General features: G+C 34.3%; 1 protein-coding gene across 1 annotated transcript; it reads right to left on the bottom strand.

Moving 5' to 3' along the window:
- Positions 1 to 9975: 9975 nt before the first annotated feature.
- On the bottom strand, positions 9976 to 16062 carry SCPL25 (serine carboxypeptidase-like 25). Its single transcript, XM_079046455.1, has 8 exons — positions 15706 to 16062; positions 12677 to 12880; positions 12315 to 12499; positions 11948 to 12235; positions 11740 to 11870; positions 11466 to 11561; positions 11284 to 11389; positions 9976 to 10432 (listed from the first exon to the last, which is right to left on the bottom strand). The coding sequence occupies exons 1-8, from the start codon at positions 15989 to 15991 to the stop codon at positions 10289 to 10291; spliced, it is 1440 nt and encodes a 479-aa protein (XP_078902581.1). The 5' UTR covers positions 15992 to 16062; the 3' UTR covers positions 9976 to 10288.
- Between the last annotated feature and the right edge of the window lie 240 nt (positions 16063 to 16302).

The following is a 16302-nucleotide window of genomic DNA, read 5'->3' on the forward strand; positions in this document are numbered from 1 at the left end:
TTTATAACACTTATCAAATGTAGAGTAACATGCTTCTTACTCTTGTACATTTGAAGTTGGTAAGTTGTGATGTTTTGGATAAAACAGAGACCAACTAAGACCAATTGTGAAAAGTGTTTATCTTGATAAGAATCCGCACTGACTCTTGAATATTTGTTTTGTCAAGGAATGGTTCTTGAAAAGAGAATCTCATATGTCAAGAGGACAGTGGGAGTCTTAAAGATCTTGGAAAAGTTTCAAGAACTAATCAAGAATAAAACCTATTATTTAATCGCTAGCACACAACTTGAGGTTTGTAACCCATTGTGTTGACATATTTCTGTTTCTGTGCCCATTCCAGTTTAAGTTGACTATGCTTGTGAGTTCTATAAGTTCTCAATTGTTTACATAACAACCTGGAAGAATTGGTAGGCACTTGTGCTGCCGGGTGGCAAGAAAATGAGATTGGGCAAGTTCAGTCCATTTGAGTTTGGATTTGTCACTAACCTTGTCTCATGATTATGGTTATGACAAATTCACATGGATAGGAACACATACACCATAAAATCTAAGTTTCATAAGGTTTCTCTCCGATTCATGAAAATGATGGTGAGGAAACGCTTCCACTAAGTAGATTTTAGGAAGATAGCAAGTGTGATATTTGCATTCTCAAAGTCGTTAGTGGAGCGCGTGTGGTTAACCGGCACACTAACATAGACTTGTGAGAAATGGAAAAGGTCTAAACAATTGAGACTATGATTACGACATCCCTTTTCATAGTTCTAAAACTGTTTAGACACACATGTGAGTTATCTAAGGAAAGGTGTATGATTTTCATAAAGTCTTATCAAAGCAATCTGGTATTAGAAATCTGAACTTTGGTAAGAAAGTCAATAAAGTATTGATTTCTAGAAGTCCAGTTGATTTCTGGGAACATGTCAAAGCTAGTGGGAGCATAAGTGTTATGCTAATAATCATCATGTTAGTGGGAGCATGATAGTTATGATAAGTGTTGCAAGTTAGCAATGTTAATTATAGAAAACAAAAGTTTCAATTCGCTTTGAAAAGTTGTTTTGCTATAATTAAGGGAGATGATTTTATACTTCATTCCAATTCTACAAGCTTAGATTGAGATTTTAATCAACTTTAGTCAAAGATATATATGAATGTTATGTTGGAATGGTTCAATATAAGGAAATTCTATATATGTTGCGTTCTCAAAATTCGATTATGATTACGACATCCCTCTTCATAGTTCGAATTGTGAGAACATGGCAAATAAAAAAAAATTATAGCATGAATCGTGTCCCATATGCTTCGGGTATAGGATCAATTACATCCATTCTAAATTTTCCAAATGCTTAGGGCATTAAGAGGGAAAAAGGAATAGAACTGGATATGACTAAAATGATTAAGCAATTGTCGAGGACAATCTGAGGTTTACCAAAGATTGGTTGCTCGTGGACAATTGGAAGTATAATGTAAACTTTGGAAAGGACCATATTGACATATTCTGAAAATGAGGCAACTCTTGTTCAGAAGTGATAGTCAAAATGGTAATATGGAATTGTTTCCATAGGTGGAAGTTATTCTTTGAATCTGCTTAAGATTAGAAAGCTTAATGCAAGAAGGATGTTCAAAGGAATGAACTTTGAATTTGAGACTTCGGTTCCATGGAATTGCTCTCCATTGGAATACTTTGTAATGTCTGTTGCCAAGTCTTTGTGACTTTTGTGCATAGTCATTACAAGAGAATCATTGCATATAAGTTTAGAATCTAACAGATTACAGTAAATGGCAAGAGTTTGGTATTCTTACATTTACAAAAGGGATTGGGATTGTGAAATGAGCATCATTGGAGTCGTGTTCAATTGATCTATTTCACAAAAGAAAGGACCATAGGTAAACATAGTGTGCATGCTTGGAGCATGGAATGACTATTGTTTTAATTTAAGTATTAAGTTGATAAATCAAAACATTATACAATGAATAATGAGTAATCAATATGGTGCTTAGATAAAAGGGTTTTTTATTTACACTCAAGAGTTTGGGGCCATATAGGATTAGTATTATTCTTGTGTTTCACTTTGCATGTTTTGACTTCCAGAATAATTATTTTATTCAAACTCTCCACAGTCGGTCATACGTTGGAAGTAGGTATTGAATTAAGACTGTCATGAATCTGACTTGTAAGATTTGTCTAAGGTGCATTAGACATAGCAATGGTTGCTACAACAATCATGAGTGCTCATAAGTTATGAGTATTGGATTAAACCCACGCTCATTTGAATCACTTCATGGATTTTATCACGAGTGAATCATGAGACGATAATATCTTATATTCTTCAAACCTAGAGATATGAGTTGTTGACTATGAGTTGGTTATACATTGATTGTACGAAAACGAATCAGTAACTTGATGTTATAAAACGTGCTTTTGTGTATGATTCAACAAGTAGTTAGTACAAGCATATGAGTCGAAGTTTATCCATTCCTTTTACCTCATAAGGATAAAAACGATATTTGTGGGCCCCTCGATGATTTAGTGATGACACCCCTAAGTGCTTGGCCAAGCCTGAACTGATTTGATTTGTTCAATTAGTCAGTTGTCATAAATCGAAAATCGGGAAACAACAAATGGACAGAGAGAATGATTATAATCCATGTCTCAGTCCATATGATATCTAGAATGGAGGAATATATGATCACTTATCTAATGGACGCGTCATTTGATTTGTTCAGAGTTCGACAGCGGCTTTAAGAGCTACGATTGCTAGTCAGGTTATGAAGTCGTACTTGCATTAATAGTTTTAGACTTATCCAAGTGGGAGACTGTTGGATTAGATGTCTAAGCCCATAACTATTATTCGTATGTACTTGACCCGAGAGTAGCATGGTCCATTTGGGTTGCATATCATCAGGACAATTTGTTAGGATGGACTTTTGAGAGAAGATGTTATATATGATTTGTTAATATATTATAAGTTATAATATATTAATATGAAATTATATGAGTTAATTAATATTGATCAAGAATTAATTTGGAGATTAATTTGGTGATCAAAAGAGACTAATTAAATCTATGGGGACTAATTATGTTAATTAGTTATATTTATATGTGTTGGGCTTATGATCCATGTTGGACTAAGTTTATGTATGGATACATAAAGAGTTGGGCCACATGAACCATGGATCATAAGACCCACGGGTATGGATTTGGGTTATATCCATGACCCTAGAAATCCCACATATAAATACATCCATTCACAGCCAAAATCGCCACTTGTAATAGACTTGTAAGATACTTGTGTATTCTTGGAGTTCATGGTGATTTTGGGTGCACAAAGATTCTCTCTCAAGTTCATCCTTTGTCCATGATGTGTTGTGATTCCACTTGAGGCTTCCACACTATTGGGGCTAAGCTCTTAAGGCTAGATACATCAAGACTTCAAGCTCCACAATAAGGTATGTTATCCTAACTAGATTCTTGTATGGTATATGACAATTGTATGCTAGTCATAGGTTTAATACCTTGGAAACACCATTGCATGTATAATTAGTGAAAACATAGATCCAAGGTATTTAGGGTTGTATGAACACCTTAAGAGTGTTAGAATGCTCAAAACCCAACAATAATATCATAACAGGAATCACAGAGTCATCAAGAAAACACAAGCATAACCAACAGTTTTCACAAAGTCAACCATCATACTACAACATAAACTAGTGGGCCGACATTGGTGCCTTCGATCCACGGATACCGTGAAGGAAACTCACCTCACAGTCTGAAAGAATAGTTGCACCGATCACTGCTCTAAAAGCTATCTTTTTTTCGGTCACATATACAATTAACAGGAACCCAATTCTCAAACTATAATCAAATTACCCAAAATGCCCTTAGGTCAAACTTGGCCAACCCTGGTCAAAGTCAAAGTCACCGTCAAGGTCCAAAAGTCAATCTTTCTTCCCAGCGGAGTATGTCCTGCATACCAAGAGAGTACGCCCAACGTACTCTGATGTTGACCAAAAGCGGGAAGCTGACCGCGTACGCACAACGTACCTCCAGGTACGCCCAGCGTACACAGCCCGGTCCCAAAACTACATTAAGAGCTTATTCTGTTAAGCCCTTGCGTCCAAAACTCATATCCAAGCCCAAAATGATGTCCTATGTCATAAAGTTTCCAACTTTATGACTTTTCATGGCTATAAAGTGCTTAATGTCTAAAACCCTAAGTTCTTAACCCAATAAGACATCACAACTCTTGTATGGAAGGGATAGAAGGGACAAGATCACATTTTTATGGTTCATAATAGCTCCATGATGGATAAAGTTTGCAACTTTATCAATTAGAATGGTCCCAACAAACAAGATCTAGTCTTTAAGTCTCAAAGGGACCCAGAAGTGCATCTTTTTCAACTTAATCCATTAACTACAAGTCTCCAACCTTCAGATCTGAATCAAAATGATGTATAGATGGATAAAATTTCCAACTTTATGATGAGTTTTGAGCATTCTAACACTCCTATGGTGTACATGCAACCCTAGATGCTTTGGATGTATGTTTTCTCTATTATACATGCAAACTTTCATTTTTCCAAAGCATCATCCTAACTAGCACACAATGGAGTATCTATACTACAAGATTCTAGTTAGATGACATACCTTTTGTTGTAGCTTGCTATCCTTGATGTATTTGGCCTTTAAGAACTTAGCACCAATAGTATGAATGCCTCAAATGGAATCACAACACACCTAGGACAAAGGATAACTTTTGAGAGAGTATGGTGCACACAAGAAATCGGCTATATGGCTCTCCAAGAATCCACTAGTCACTCTCTAGTCTCAATTTCACCAACCAAGGGGTTTCTTATATAGTGTGGCACAACTAGGGTTACACCATGCAAACCCTAATGTGCATGAATTTCCACATTCCTTAGGCTCCATGGGTTTTAAACTCCATGGAGTATCCATGGGTCACCACATGGGTTTAGCCCAACATAAAGAACTATGGATCATAAGCCCACTTTATAAGAATGAATGATTTACCAAATCAATCCCCATTTATTTAATTAGTCTCTTTTGATCACAAAATTAATTCCAAATTAATTCTTGATCAATACTAATTAAATAATATGATTTCATATTAATATATTAGAACTTATAATATATTAATAAACCATAAATAACCTCTTCTCAAAAGTCCATCCTATCAAATTGTTGTGGTGATATGCAACCCAAATGAACCATGCTACTCTCGGGTCAAGTACATACCAATTATAGTTATGGACTTAGACACTAATCCAACACTTTATACATAACAAGGTCAAAAACTTTCAAGATCTAAACTTTATGCACTTAAAGTGACCTAAAGCTCATAACACCCAAAACTAGCTAGATCTAACAATTTCATCATCAAGATTCAAACTTTATACCTCTAGAAGAAAGATCAAGGTGAACAAAGTTTGGATCTACAAACTCCAATGCAACCAACACTTCTTCAATCAGTTCCTTCTTCTCCAAGGTTCATCAAGAACACTCCAAAGCACTTAAAAACACCTTTTTTCACAAGGCTCAATCTAGGGTTAGGGTTACAGGAGAGGGTGTTGGAGAGGTGGAGGCTGAGAATAGAGTGGGTTTGGGGAAGTTAAAGAGCTTAAATATGGCTCAAACCACAGAAATATGGTTTGGGCATTGATCGCGTATGCCCAGCATACTCAGGCATACTCAATACACTCAACGTACTTAATTTACGTCCAACATACACGACTGACCTAAAAATCGCCCTAACTTCAAACGGTCATAACTTCTTCGTTTCAACTCCGATTTCGATGATCTTTATATCCACGGAAAGGTGTTGAGAAGATCTATAACCATATTAACTCTCATTTTCCTTAAAACTTATCGAACTTAAATCCCAAATTCATACAAGGCTCAAACTATCACTTTACGGTTATACCCTTGGGCTCCAAAGCACCAACCGAACTCTCAGATCACCTAATCTACAGTACCCACACTCAAAGGGGACTAATTTCTTTCACAAAGGCCCTAAGCATTATGATAACCGGTCCTCCGGTCACGACCCCGAATTATGAAAAGATTCGAAACAGGGTGTTACATCCCCCATAGTCTCTTCCGTCTGACGAAGGTCCTAAAACTCCCTCGCCATATACTGCACCTTAATAGCAGTCACAAACTTGGCCTAGAATCTGGTAACAAAGTAATCCCAACTCATTCCCTCAACAGAATCTACTCTCAAAGCATGACCAACCTCCTCCCACCAATTGCGAGCTCTATCCTTCAGTAGATGATGCAAACCTAACCTTTGACCCCTCAGGGAAGAAGCTCGTCCGCAAGGCATTCGTTATATCTACAATCCACTTCCTGCTAACAACAGGGTGCTTCTTCATGAAGAACTCAGGATCACCACGTGCATGAAAATCTCAAAAAGTAAGAGTGCGTGCTCCCACAATAGCCAAAATCTCAGTACAAAAAGCACCCAGACGCTCATCCACCAACTCTACGATCCCCTCATTGATGGTACCAAACATCACAAGATTCTGATCCAAAATACCACGAGTAATCTCTGACATGATACACTTCTGTATCCTCTCATCAATCGATCCAGTGCCAGAGCCTGAACTAGAACTAGTACCACCACCAGAGCTGCCACCATGTCGGGTAATCATGACCATACTAAAAGGTAACCACAAAAGATCAGATCATACCCAAATAATTCCTCATTCTACAAGCTTCTTAGAATCCTCGTGACTTTTGTTGATTCGAGTACTGATCCTATACTTTCATTAATACGAGTCTAATACTACCTTCCACAGATATCCATATTTTCCTCAAGAATATCCCAAATCCTCTAAGTCACCTCTTTATAATGATATTCACAAAAGTCGCTAAATAGCGCACTCATTGCACCAAAATACTTCATAGGCTCTCCTAGGGTTTCCACCCCACCCTTGTATCAGCTGTTGAAAGACTCCTACTAATGTTAGCTAACTACCTCATAAATACAATCACATGCAACAAAACTTAAATAATTTTTTGACTAAAAGATCCTGCACTAACAAGAGTTGCACAATAAAGCCAAATCAATTATTCTAAAACTATTTAACCTTTGCGGCATGTAACTTTACGTATTCATTTAATAGTTAACAAACATCAATTTAAGCCCTACAAAGCATAAAACAAGCAGCAGAACTATATTGGCAACAAGGCATCATAAATGCATCTCTCCTAATAGACATTCTAGCATGCAACCCTTATCAGATCCTTAGCCCTATTTTAGCATGAAATCCTCACAATCATACAAAAATATAACATTTCATGTATGGGTATTTTGGGAAATACTTACTTGATCTTGATGGATTGCACACATCGCACCCATTTTCCTTAAAACCCTTTTCGGAAAACTCATTTTCTTTTAGAAAGATTTTATTAACTCCTTAGTTTGAGTTTAGACACACCCGAGAGTGTGCCCGAATACCTCAAACCAAGGCTCTGAAACTAACTTGTAACGTCCCAAAAATACTAGCAAAAATTTTCATTTTCAAACCACCAAAACCATACAATCATTTGTTCCAAAGCCAACCAATGTTTAAATGTATTTCCAAATATCAAAGTAAATCAAAACAGATAATGCGGAAATAAACTCCATGGGATGGAATGCAATCACGTCGGGCCCTTCCATTTGGAAGTAGAAGTACCTGAAAAACATTTTAAGCATAAACCATAAGCACAAATCTTAGTGAGTTCTCCAAAATACAACATACCATACATAAGGTAGTGAATGTTATAGGCTGAATCATAGTCTTACAATCACTTCCTACCATTGATCAAATCATGGTCTTTCCTTGCAATATCGGTGGCCAAATCCTGGTCTTACATACAAGTGCCATTGGCCACATCCTGGTCTTCCATGCAAGTATCACAAAGACAACTAGCATCTTACAAATGTCAGGGCCAGATCATGGTCTTACATACAATTGCTAGGGGCCAGATCTTGGTCTTTCATACAATCGACGGGGATCAAATCATGGTCTTTCATACAATTGCTAGGGGCCACATTCTGGTCTTCCATGAAAGTATCACAAAGACAACTAGCATCCTACATAGTATAGTGAGAAAACTCACCTCTCTCTCGAAGTCAGACAAACCACAACTCAACGCCATGAAACTGCTGCTACAACCTACCTATCAAAACACCCTAGTGTACACTCTAGAACTAACAATTTGACCGAAAGTCAAAAATATCAAAAGTCAACGGTCAAAGTCAACATCAACTGACTTTCATGTCGTGATCAATCCATGGTCACATCGTTGGGAATTAACTCAGGCTCGATTAAAATCTCGGTTACGATCCAATTTAGTCACGGTCAATGCTACTGTCACGTTGTGATGGTCATGCAACCACGTCGTGACAGGATCCGTCCAAAAGAGTCGATGAACTCCCATCATCATGTCGTGGCCTCCAAATGGTCACGCCGTGAAAGCTGCTTTGGGACTGCTTAATGCATTAAGCCCCTAATCCTTTAAGCCACCCATTCTAATTTTCTAGAAGGTCTTCTTACTCCAAAAACATTCTAAAAATCGATGATTTATAGACATGCATGTCCAATGCATGCCTTGAGCTCATGATAGGTCAAAAATGATGAAAATGGAGCCAAAATCTCATTCATGAATTCAAAACTCAACGAAACTTCATTCCATAGCATATAACCTTTAAGGGATCTCAAGGGTCCATAAAGTTGCCAAGTTTATGGAATCTATCCATTCAAACTTCCCCAAATTAGGAAAAAAGGGACAAAAAGCATAGATCTAGAAGCCTAATGCATATAGATTGGAACTTGATTACTCACAAAGGTCTAGGAGATGCTCAAATGAAACCCCTAAGCCTGCCAAGATGCTCTCTACACTACAAAAGTCATCTTCTTCTTTCAAGAACCACCAACACCACCAAAAAGAGCTCAAAAAGGGAGGAGAGGGATTAAGGTTTCCTTGAAAGGGTTGGAGGCTGTAGAAGATGTCCTAAACCGTATATTTGGGGGGTTAAATATGGAAGAACCCTAAAAGATCCTAAGCTTGGGCTGCAACTATGTCACGTCGTGACCCTCCTCTTGCCACGACGTGACAACCATCCTAATACGTGATCACACATTTGGTATGCCACGTCGTGACAGCCTTGCTGTCACGTCGTGACATATGATTTTTCCTCGAAAACCATGTCCTTGACTATTTTCTATCATCAACTTATCTATTCTAGGAAACATGTGTTAAATTTATTGTCAGTATGCCTATGTGGCACCCTTTACCGACGGTGAACACCAACTCTTGTTTCCTTTTTTGCCGGCGGTAACATACCAGCGGTGAAGTATCACCGCCCTTGTTTCCTTTTTTGCCTTCGATAATATACTAGCGGTGAAGTATTACCGATTTCTCACTTCTTTTTTACCGATGAAAATATCTTTACAAATGTTGATATTCATTTTAAAATTCATATTCTTGCATATATGCTACTTTTAAATTAAGGGTATTGTTAAGTACTATTCCACTTTTTGTTTAAATTAAATATTATTAAAAGCAATATAAATTGTAATATAACAAAAGGTTTTAAAATATAGATCACGATAATAGCATATACCATACCAACCTAACGAATATGATCAAACTATTTTAGTAAATACAGTTACGTGGGTTTTAAATATATCTATTTTAATTAATATTTATGTTTAATGAAATTTATATTTTCTTTTAATTAATATTAATGGTAAATGTTGCATTTTTTTTAATTAAAAAAAAAATTGATAGACAAAAATATCACCATACCCACTAGGAGGTAAATCATGACAAAAATAGTAAAAATTTACGTGGCACCTATATGATATATTTTTTTCATAGGTAAATTAATTATACCACACCCTTTCCTAGTAAGAAATTAAGAATATCAAATTTCTAACATTTGTTTAACATAATATAGTAAAACGAAATACGCAATGACAACCAAATGCCAAGTAAATCAACTCAACGTACAGTTTTGACATCCTAAATAAACGGTATGTTACAACAAACTACCATATTTTTTGATAAATTCCCTTTAACCTCCTCTAATTATTTTCCACAAATTTTGAACTCAATCTTTTGATGCCAATCAATATTACTTTCAAGAAAAATCCTTTAACCCCTTAAAACATCTCTAATTTCTACCAAAGTCAAAAGTCAATCTTTTGCTTCTGACCAAGTGACACATTTCAATAATGATAGTCAAAACGTTGACTTTTAGTCAACATTTTGACTTTTGGGTCAAGCTTTGGGAAGTGGTTGGCCTTTTAAGAAGGACATAAGTAGTTGCAATGCTGCCCTTGGCTTGAAAAGTGGTACCTCATGACCTGCCCCTCTCACTGTTGCAAATGTAACTCCTTCATATACTTCTGTCCATCCTCCCACCTTCATAAAATAACGTAAAAGTCTTGTCATATGCATTGTTGACTTCCCAATATCTATAGTTTACAAAATTGGAAGATTTTGTTTTATTGGATCTTTAAAGTGTTTTAAAAACCGGTTTGAACCGGCCGGTCGAACCGGTTGGACCGGGAATCGGGGGAGAGAGCGGTTCAACTATCACCGGTTTTATGTCGATTTGTGAACCGAATTGAATCGGCCGGTTTTTAGAAAAGCCCGGTTGAACCAGTAAAAATAAACCGGTTGAACCGGTTAAACCGAATAAAAACACATGGGAAAGAACCATTTACATAATAAACTTTGGTGATTTTTTTCAAATCTATTTAGTTTTCTTTAAATAAAAACATATGGTAAATGTTATAATGTTTTTTGATGTGTTTGTATTTATTTAAAACTATATTTTGTTTCGGTATTATATTATATTTTCTTTTTAACGTATATGGATTGATGTAAAACACTAAAACTTATGGTTATGTGTTATTTTAATGTATTTTGATTAATCTACAACCTATTTTTATGTATATTTTTAATGTTTGAACTAGTAAACGTCTAATTCATGATTTATATATGTATGTATGTGTAGGAAATAGAAAAAAAAGATGAAAATTATAGAAACCGGTTGAACCAGGAACCGGTCACCATACCGGTTCAACTAAAAACCGGTTTTTAAAACATTGGATCTTTATCATTTGTTCATGGACAATATGCATTTATAATTTGTACTTTTGTATTAGGAATTTTGTGCATTGCTTACTTGTACAATAAGACTCGGTTGAGAATAGATACTATGGATGCATTGATGAGTTGTACATATGTGTTGAAAGAGTTAAACTAACCTGTTTCTTGACATACCAAGGGTACCATGGAACCTTAGTTTTCAACTTGAGTTGTGCTAGTGCATACCTAGTAGCTGTGACTGGAACCACTGAATCAACATCCCCACTACCATTTCACAAAATAAATTTATTAAGTAAATACAAATATTAAAAACAAAAATTGAAAATATAATGTAAGATACCTAAAGACCCAAATTCGTGATCCTGCAGCGATAAGTTCACGATATATGGGAAGAATTGACATATCGGTATCATTCCAATTACGATTCAAAGTCTCACTGCCAAAATATAAATACAAATCAGACCCATAAACAAGAAAAATATAGATTTTATGAGCAATCATATTTGATTTTTCACTAAAAAATATCTTTAGTATTGTGAAAATATGGAAAAAGTAACATGGTTTTTGTTAACGAATTCACCAAAACAACTATATAAATATAAATGTAAAAGAACCTGCAAGCAGTCCATCTATAAGGAATCCGTGTCGTATTAGCATGAAGTGCCTTTTGAACATCTTTTCTGTTATAATAAACCTCCGCGTACCTTTCTGTACACGGATCATAACCTGACATCTGTCTAAACGTCTGTAAAAAAACACATCAAAAAAGTTAAAATGAAATAAAGCCATTTAATTTAATAAGAAATAAACTGTAACAAATACCTGATGGGGCCGATGGGGCAACCGCATGGTTTGACGGGTCGCACCCGAGTGGCTACCATCAGAGTTGTTACAAGGGGGTGCATAAATGTTGTATTGGTCGATATTTCCAAACTCTTGATCCATAGCATAGCTATATAATGATTCACATTCGTTTGAATTCTTTTGACGTTTAAAATCACATGTGTTAATGAGTTGGTGATACGTTTTATCAGAGATCATAGCGTGACTCCACCAATATGTCACCGTTCCAAGGTTGTCATAGTAATAATCTGTCACCGCATTTCCCACCTACGATAAATTAAATTCATAAATTCATAAGTTCAAATTCTGTTTTTGTTGTACGTATTAACTCTATAAAATAAAATACCATAATTCCTTTAAAATTGATGGAACTGGAACTGGAACCGGATTTGGAATTGTGTCTTAAAATTTGTTGTGCCAGTTGAGGAACGTAGTGACCCGCATAACTTTCTCCAGTTATATAAACTTCACGGTGTTTATAACGCGGAAATCTCTCCATCCATCGAATCACAAATTGAAGTGAATCCTCAGCTGGAAAGAATACATCAAAAGGTCAAATCATAACTCTCACTTGACTTTTAATATCATAACACCGAATTTAATTAGAAAATATTCTTAACGTGTTTGTTTTGGTATGTATAAATGTTTTTGGAATGAATAAAATCTGTTAAATGAATTGGAATCTGTAGAACTGATAAGGGGTCCAACCAGTGCGACGATCGCCAGTGTCGAGTAGGTCAGAGGAGCGGTTGCTATACGAGAAACCAACACCGGCCGGAGTTTCGAGAAACAAGATGTTAGCCACGTTGTTCCATGAGAACTTGTTAACATGCAACCCTGAAGCCCCTTTGTTTATTCTAAAGGGTCCCACTTCTTCAGATGCACCATATGCTATAGAAGAGCAACCGGGACCTGTTAAATTCAAATATATATTAACATCAATTTTGATTTATATGTATTCTAAAGACAAGTCCAGCCTGGACGCTATAAAAATACCATAAAAATAGTGATATTTTAACCCCAAATAATTTTTTTTTTCCAATTGTAAATACATATTCGTAATATCAAACTAAACCAAAACATATTTGTTTAATATAATAATGATAACTTATGCTTCTCGTATTATTATTCGATTTTATTATAATATAACAATTATAATAAATAAGTAGCTACATATTAATTTTCAAAATATTTTATGTTATAAAAATTTGATAATATAAAAGTGACCATATTAATTAATGTATATTGAAATTCTTAAGAAGCATATTCAAAATTGGTTATGAAGATTTTCATAATGACATATTTTTTATACTATGAAGATTTTTGTAATGATCTGTTTTTTTATATAATAAATTACAGTTTAAATTGAATATTTGATGCTTTATATAAAAAAACAAATTATTCATCATCATAAAATTAGTTTATTGTTGGTTTTGCGGCTTGATTGGAGCAAAAATGAACCCTTGTTATGTTGCTAGGTTGGAATTGACCTTATTTATGTGTAACATGGGCATTAAAGATTAAGGATAAAATAGACATTTAATTAAAAGGATATGTGGTTGTTTATTTTCTTGAAACAATTAATGAGGATAGAAAATGACAATTTTATCAATAAATATCTGAAATTAAAAACAAAAAATTAATGGTTAAACAAATTTTAATCATTATTGATCTCTTAAAATTTTCAATTTAATAATAACTAAAAAAAAACTTTAATCGATAAAAATATAATAAAGTACACAAATTTAATATCTATTTCGGGATATATTAAATATGAAAAACACAAAATTCATACTATTGCAGTGCATTTCATCCTACGAACAGATGTACAAGTAATGACATGCATGTAGCAGTCAAAGAAACAGTAGCGTAAAATATGGACAAATAAGCAGAATAGGAATCATTAAATGACGACTGTTGAGGTTGCTTTCTAAGTTTACAGCAATTATATCCATAACAGGACAATAAAACTAATAAATAATATATATAATTTGGTACTCCATAAAATGTTATAATTTTATATTATTTGAAATACTATGACGTAATATAGGTTAAAATGGTCCTAGGATAAAGTTTGTCGTTTTTAGTGGTTTTAAATTTTTTTTTGACATTAATATAACGTCAACCGGTACAAAAAGTTATTAAAGTTGGGTGTTTTTTATTGGGAAATACTAGGACTTTTCCGAAGATTTCCCAATAAAAACACCCAACTTTAATAAATTTTATTTTTGGACTTATTCGTAAATTATGGTAAAATAATGAGACTTTAGTGAAACAGGTAAGTAATAAAACCGGTAAACCGGGAAAATATGATCAAATCGTCGTTTTTACCGGTAATTGAGACTTTTTCGTAAACAAATTTTAGTTTGGGAGTTTTTCATAAATTAGGGTAAAATATTAGGACTTTTACGAAGATTTCCCTTTTTTATTTACAAAACTTAACTTAACTATAATGGTTAAACAACATAAATAAGAATAATAACAAATTTATGTATTTTGCCTTTGAAAATAAAGTCGGTTTTTGATAAATATGTACTTAAAAATATTTATTATAAAAACTGAACTGTCACTCCTTAAAATAAAGACAAACTTAGTCAAATGGTCTTTTTGGTTAGTAGAAAATATCATTGCAATTGAAGAATCTTTAATATAGTTGGATCTTTTTAAGTTTAAAATAAGTCATTTTGACTAACATTGTTGGTTTTTTTAAGGTTTCAAAACCACAAGATGAGATATTTGTGGTTTGCAGAAAAGGACCTATCATATGCGATTTAAACCATCAAACATATTAAAAATTCATCAAAAAGACTTGAAATGGTATTTCTACCGACCATGAGGACCATTTGTGTAATTTTGTATCACATAAAAGTTATAATCATATGCAAAGTACCCTTATTCAAACGGTCAAATTCCCTAGATTAACTTATAGTAAAAAAGTGATGTTCTGATTTTTGCTTCTGATGTCATAACTTTGTTTGGAAACAAAAACAGGGCTGAATTCTATTCTCAGAATTTTCGGGTACCCAAACAGAGCAATAATTTCTAACCCTAAAAGGATTACAACAAATAGTTTTTTTCAAGATTTCACGTTTTTTCAAGAAAATATATTTATTACATCTACCCACTAATTAATATGGTAGCTAGATGCAACCATATTTCACTCTTTCTTTTGCATACCATTCAATTAAATTATTAAAAAAATTTAAAAAGTGCCATTTCAAGAATTCAGATTATGATCATATATATATATATATATATATATATATATATATATATATATATATATATATATATATATATATATATATATATATATATAGTAAAATTCAGTAATATAAAAAGATCTTTAGATATATAATCAGTATTATTATATAAAAATTCATCGTATTTAAATTTCAATGTATCTCTTTGCATATTATTAAAGAAAAGTATTTTTTTTAAGTAAAACCCATTTAAAGAATTTTTAGATTAAGATATATATGTTTAGTAAAATACAAAGAAAGATTTATTAGTTAAAAAAAATCCCGCAAACAAGCAATGTAACAGTACCACATTCACTTTTTCATAATTAAATTAATATAAAGAAGCAAAAAAGTATGCATATATGTATATGTAATATGTATGTATAAGTGTGTTTTTCATAATTAAGTTATATATACACATGTACATGTATATGTTTGTTTGTGTGTGTGCGCGTGTGTGTTTATATGTGTATGTGTGTGTGCTAAGGTGCTAACCTCCGTTGAGCCATATGACTAGGGGTTTAGAGAGAGGGTGGTCGGCGGCTTCAGTCAGCCAGTAAAAGAGGGCTCTTCCGGCGACTTTGTTGACGGTGACGTAGCCAGAAAACTGATGGAAAGAGACGTTGGGTTGGCCGGGAAGGGCTGTGATCCGGTCAGCTTCTTCTTCTTCATGAAGATGGTGGTTGTTTTGAAGGGTATTTTTGTCACTTGTGGTGAGTTGAAAAGCAAGAAACAAGAAAGGGAGTATACAAAATGAGGGAGAATTACGTAATTTCGCCATGGATTTTTGGTAGCAAGGAGCTTGGTTTCTAAAGAGAAGAAGCCAGAATGAGTGGGGGGTTGGGGGTGGGGGTAGGGGTAAGGGTAAGGGTGGGGGTGGGGTGCCCTCTTTCTGATGAGATTGTATTAAATAGGGGGGGGAGGGAAGGGGAAGGTTGGCTTAATGGCATTGGATGGGAAGGAATACCGATATTGTTTATGTTGAACAACATGTCTATATTGTTAATAGCATAATATAATTATTTGAATAAATCGATTTAAAAGATTGTATAACATGTTATATCTTTGAAACAAAATTGATGCATAGCCCGT

This window comes from Lactuca virosa, chromosome 4, assembly GCF_052849685.1.
Source record: "Lactuca virosa cultivar CGN04683 chromosome 4, Lactuca_virosa_CGN04683_v6, whole genome shotgun sequence".
NCBI classification, from domain to species: Eukaryota; Viridiplantae; Streptophyta; class Magnoliopsida; order Asterales; family Asteraceae; genus Lactuca; species Lactuca virosa.

Excerpts from the sequence above, each read along its gene's own strand:
- SCPL25 (XM_079046455.1), bottom strand. The coding sequence starts at position 15,991 with ATGGCGAAATTACGTAATTCTCCCTCATTTTGTATACTCCCTTTCTTG. Across the intron at positions 12,881-15,705 it reads AGTCATATGGCTCAACGGAG|GTCCCGGTTGCTCTTCTATA; the intron begins GTTAGCACCTTA and ends TGAATTTAACAG. Across the intron at positions 11,871-11,947 it reads TGCCCCATCGGCCCCATCAG|ACGTTTAGACAGATGTCAGG; the intron begins GTATTTGTTACA and ends GTTTTTTTACAG.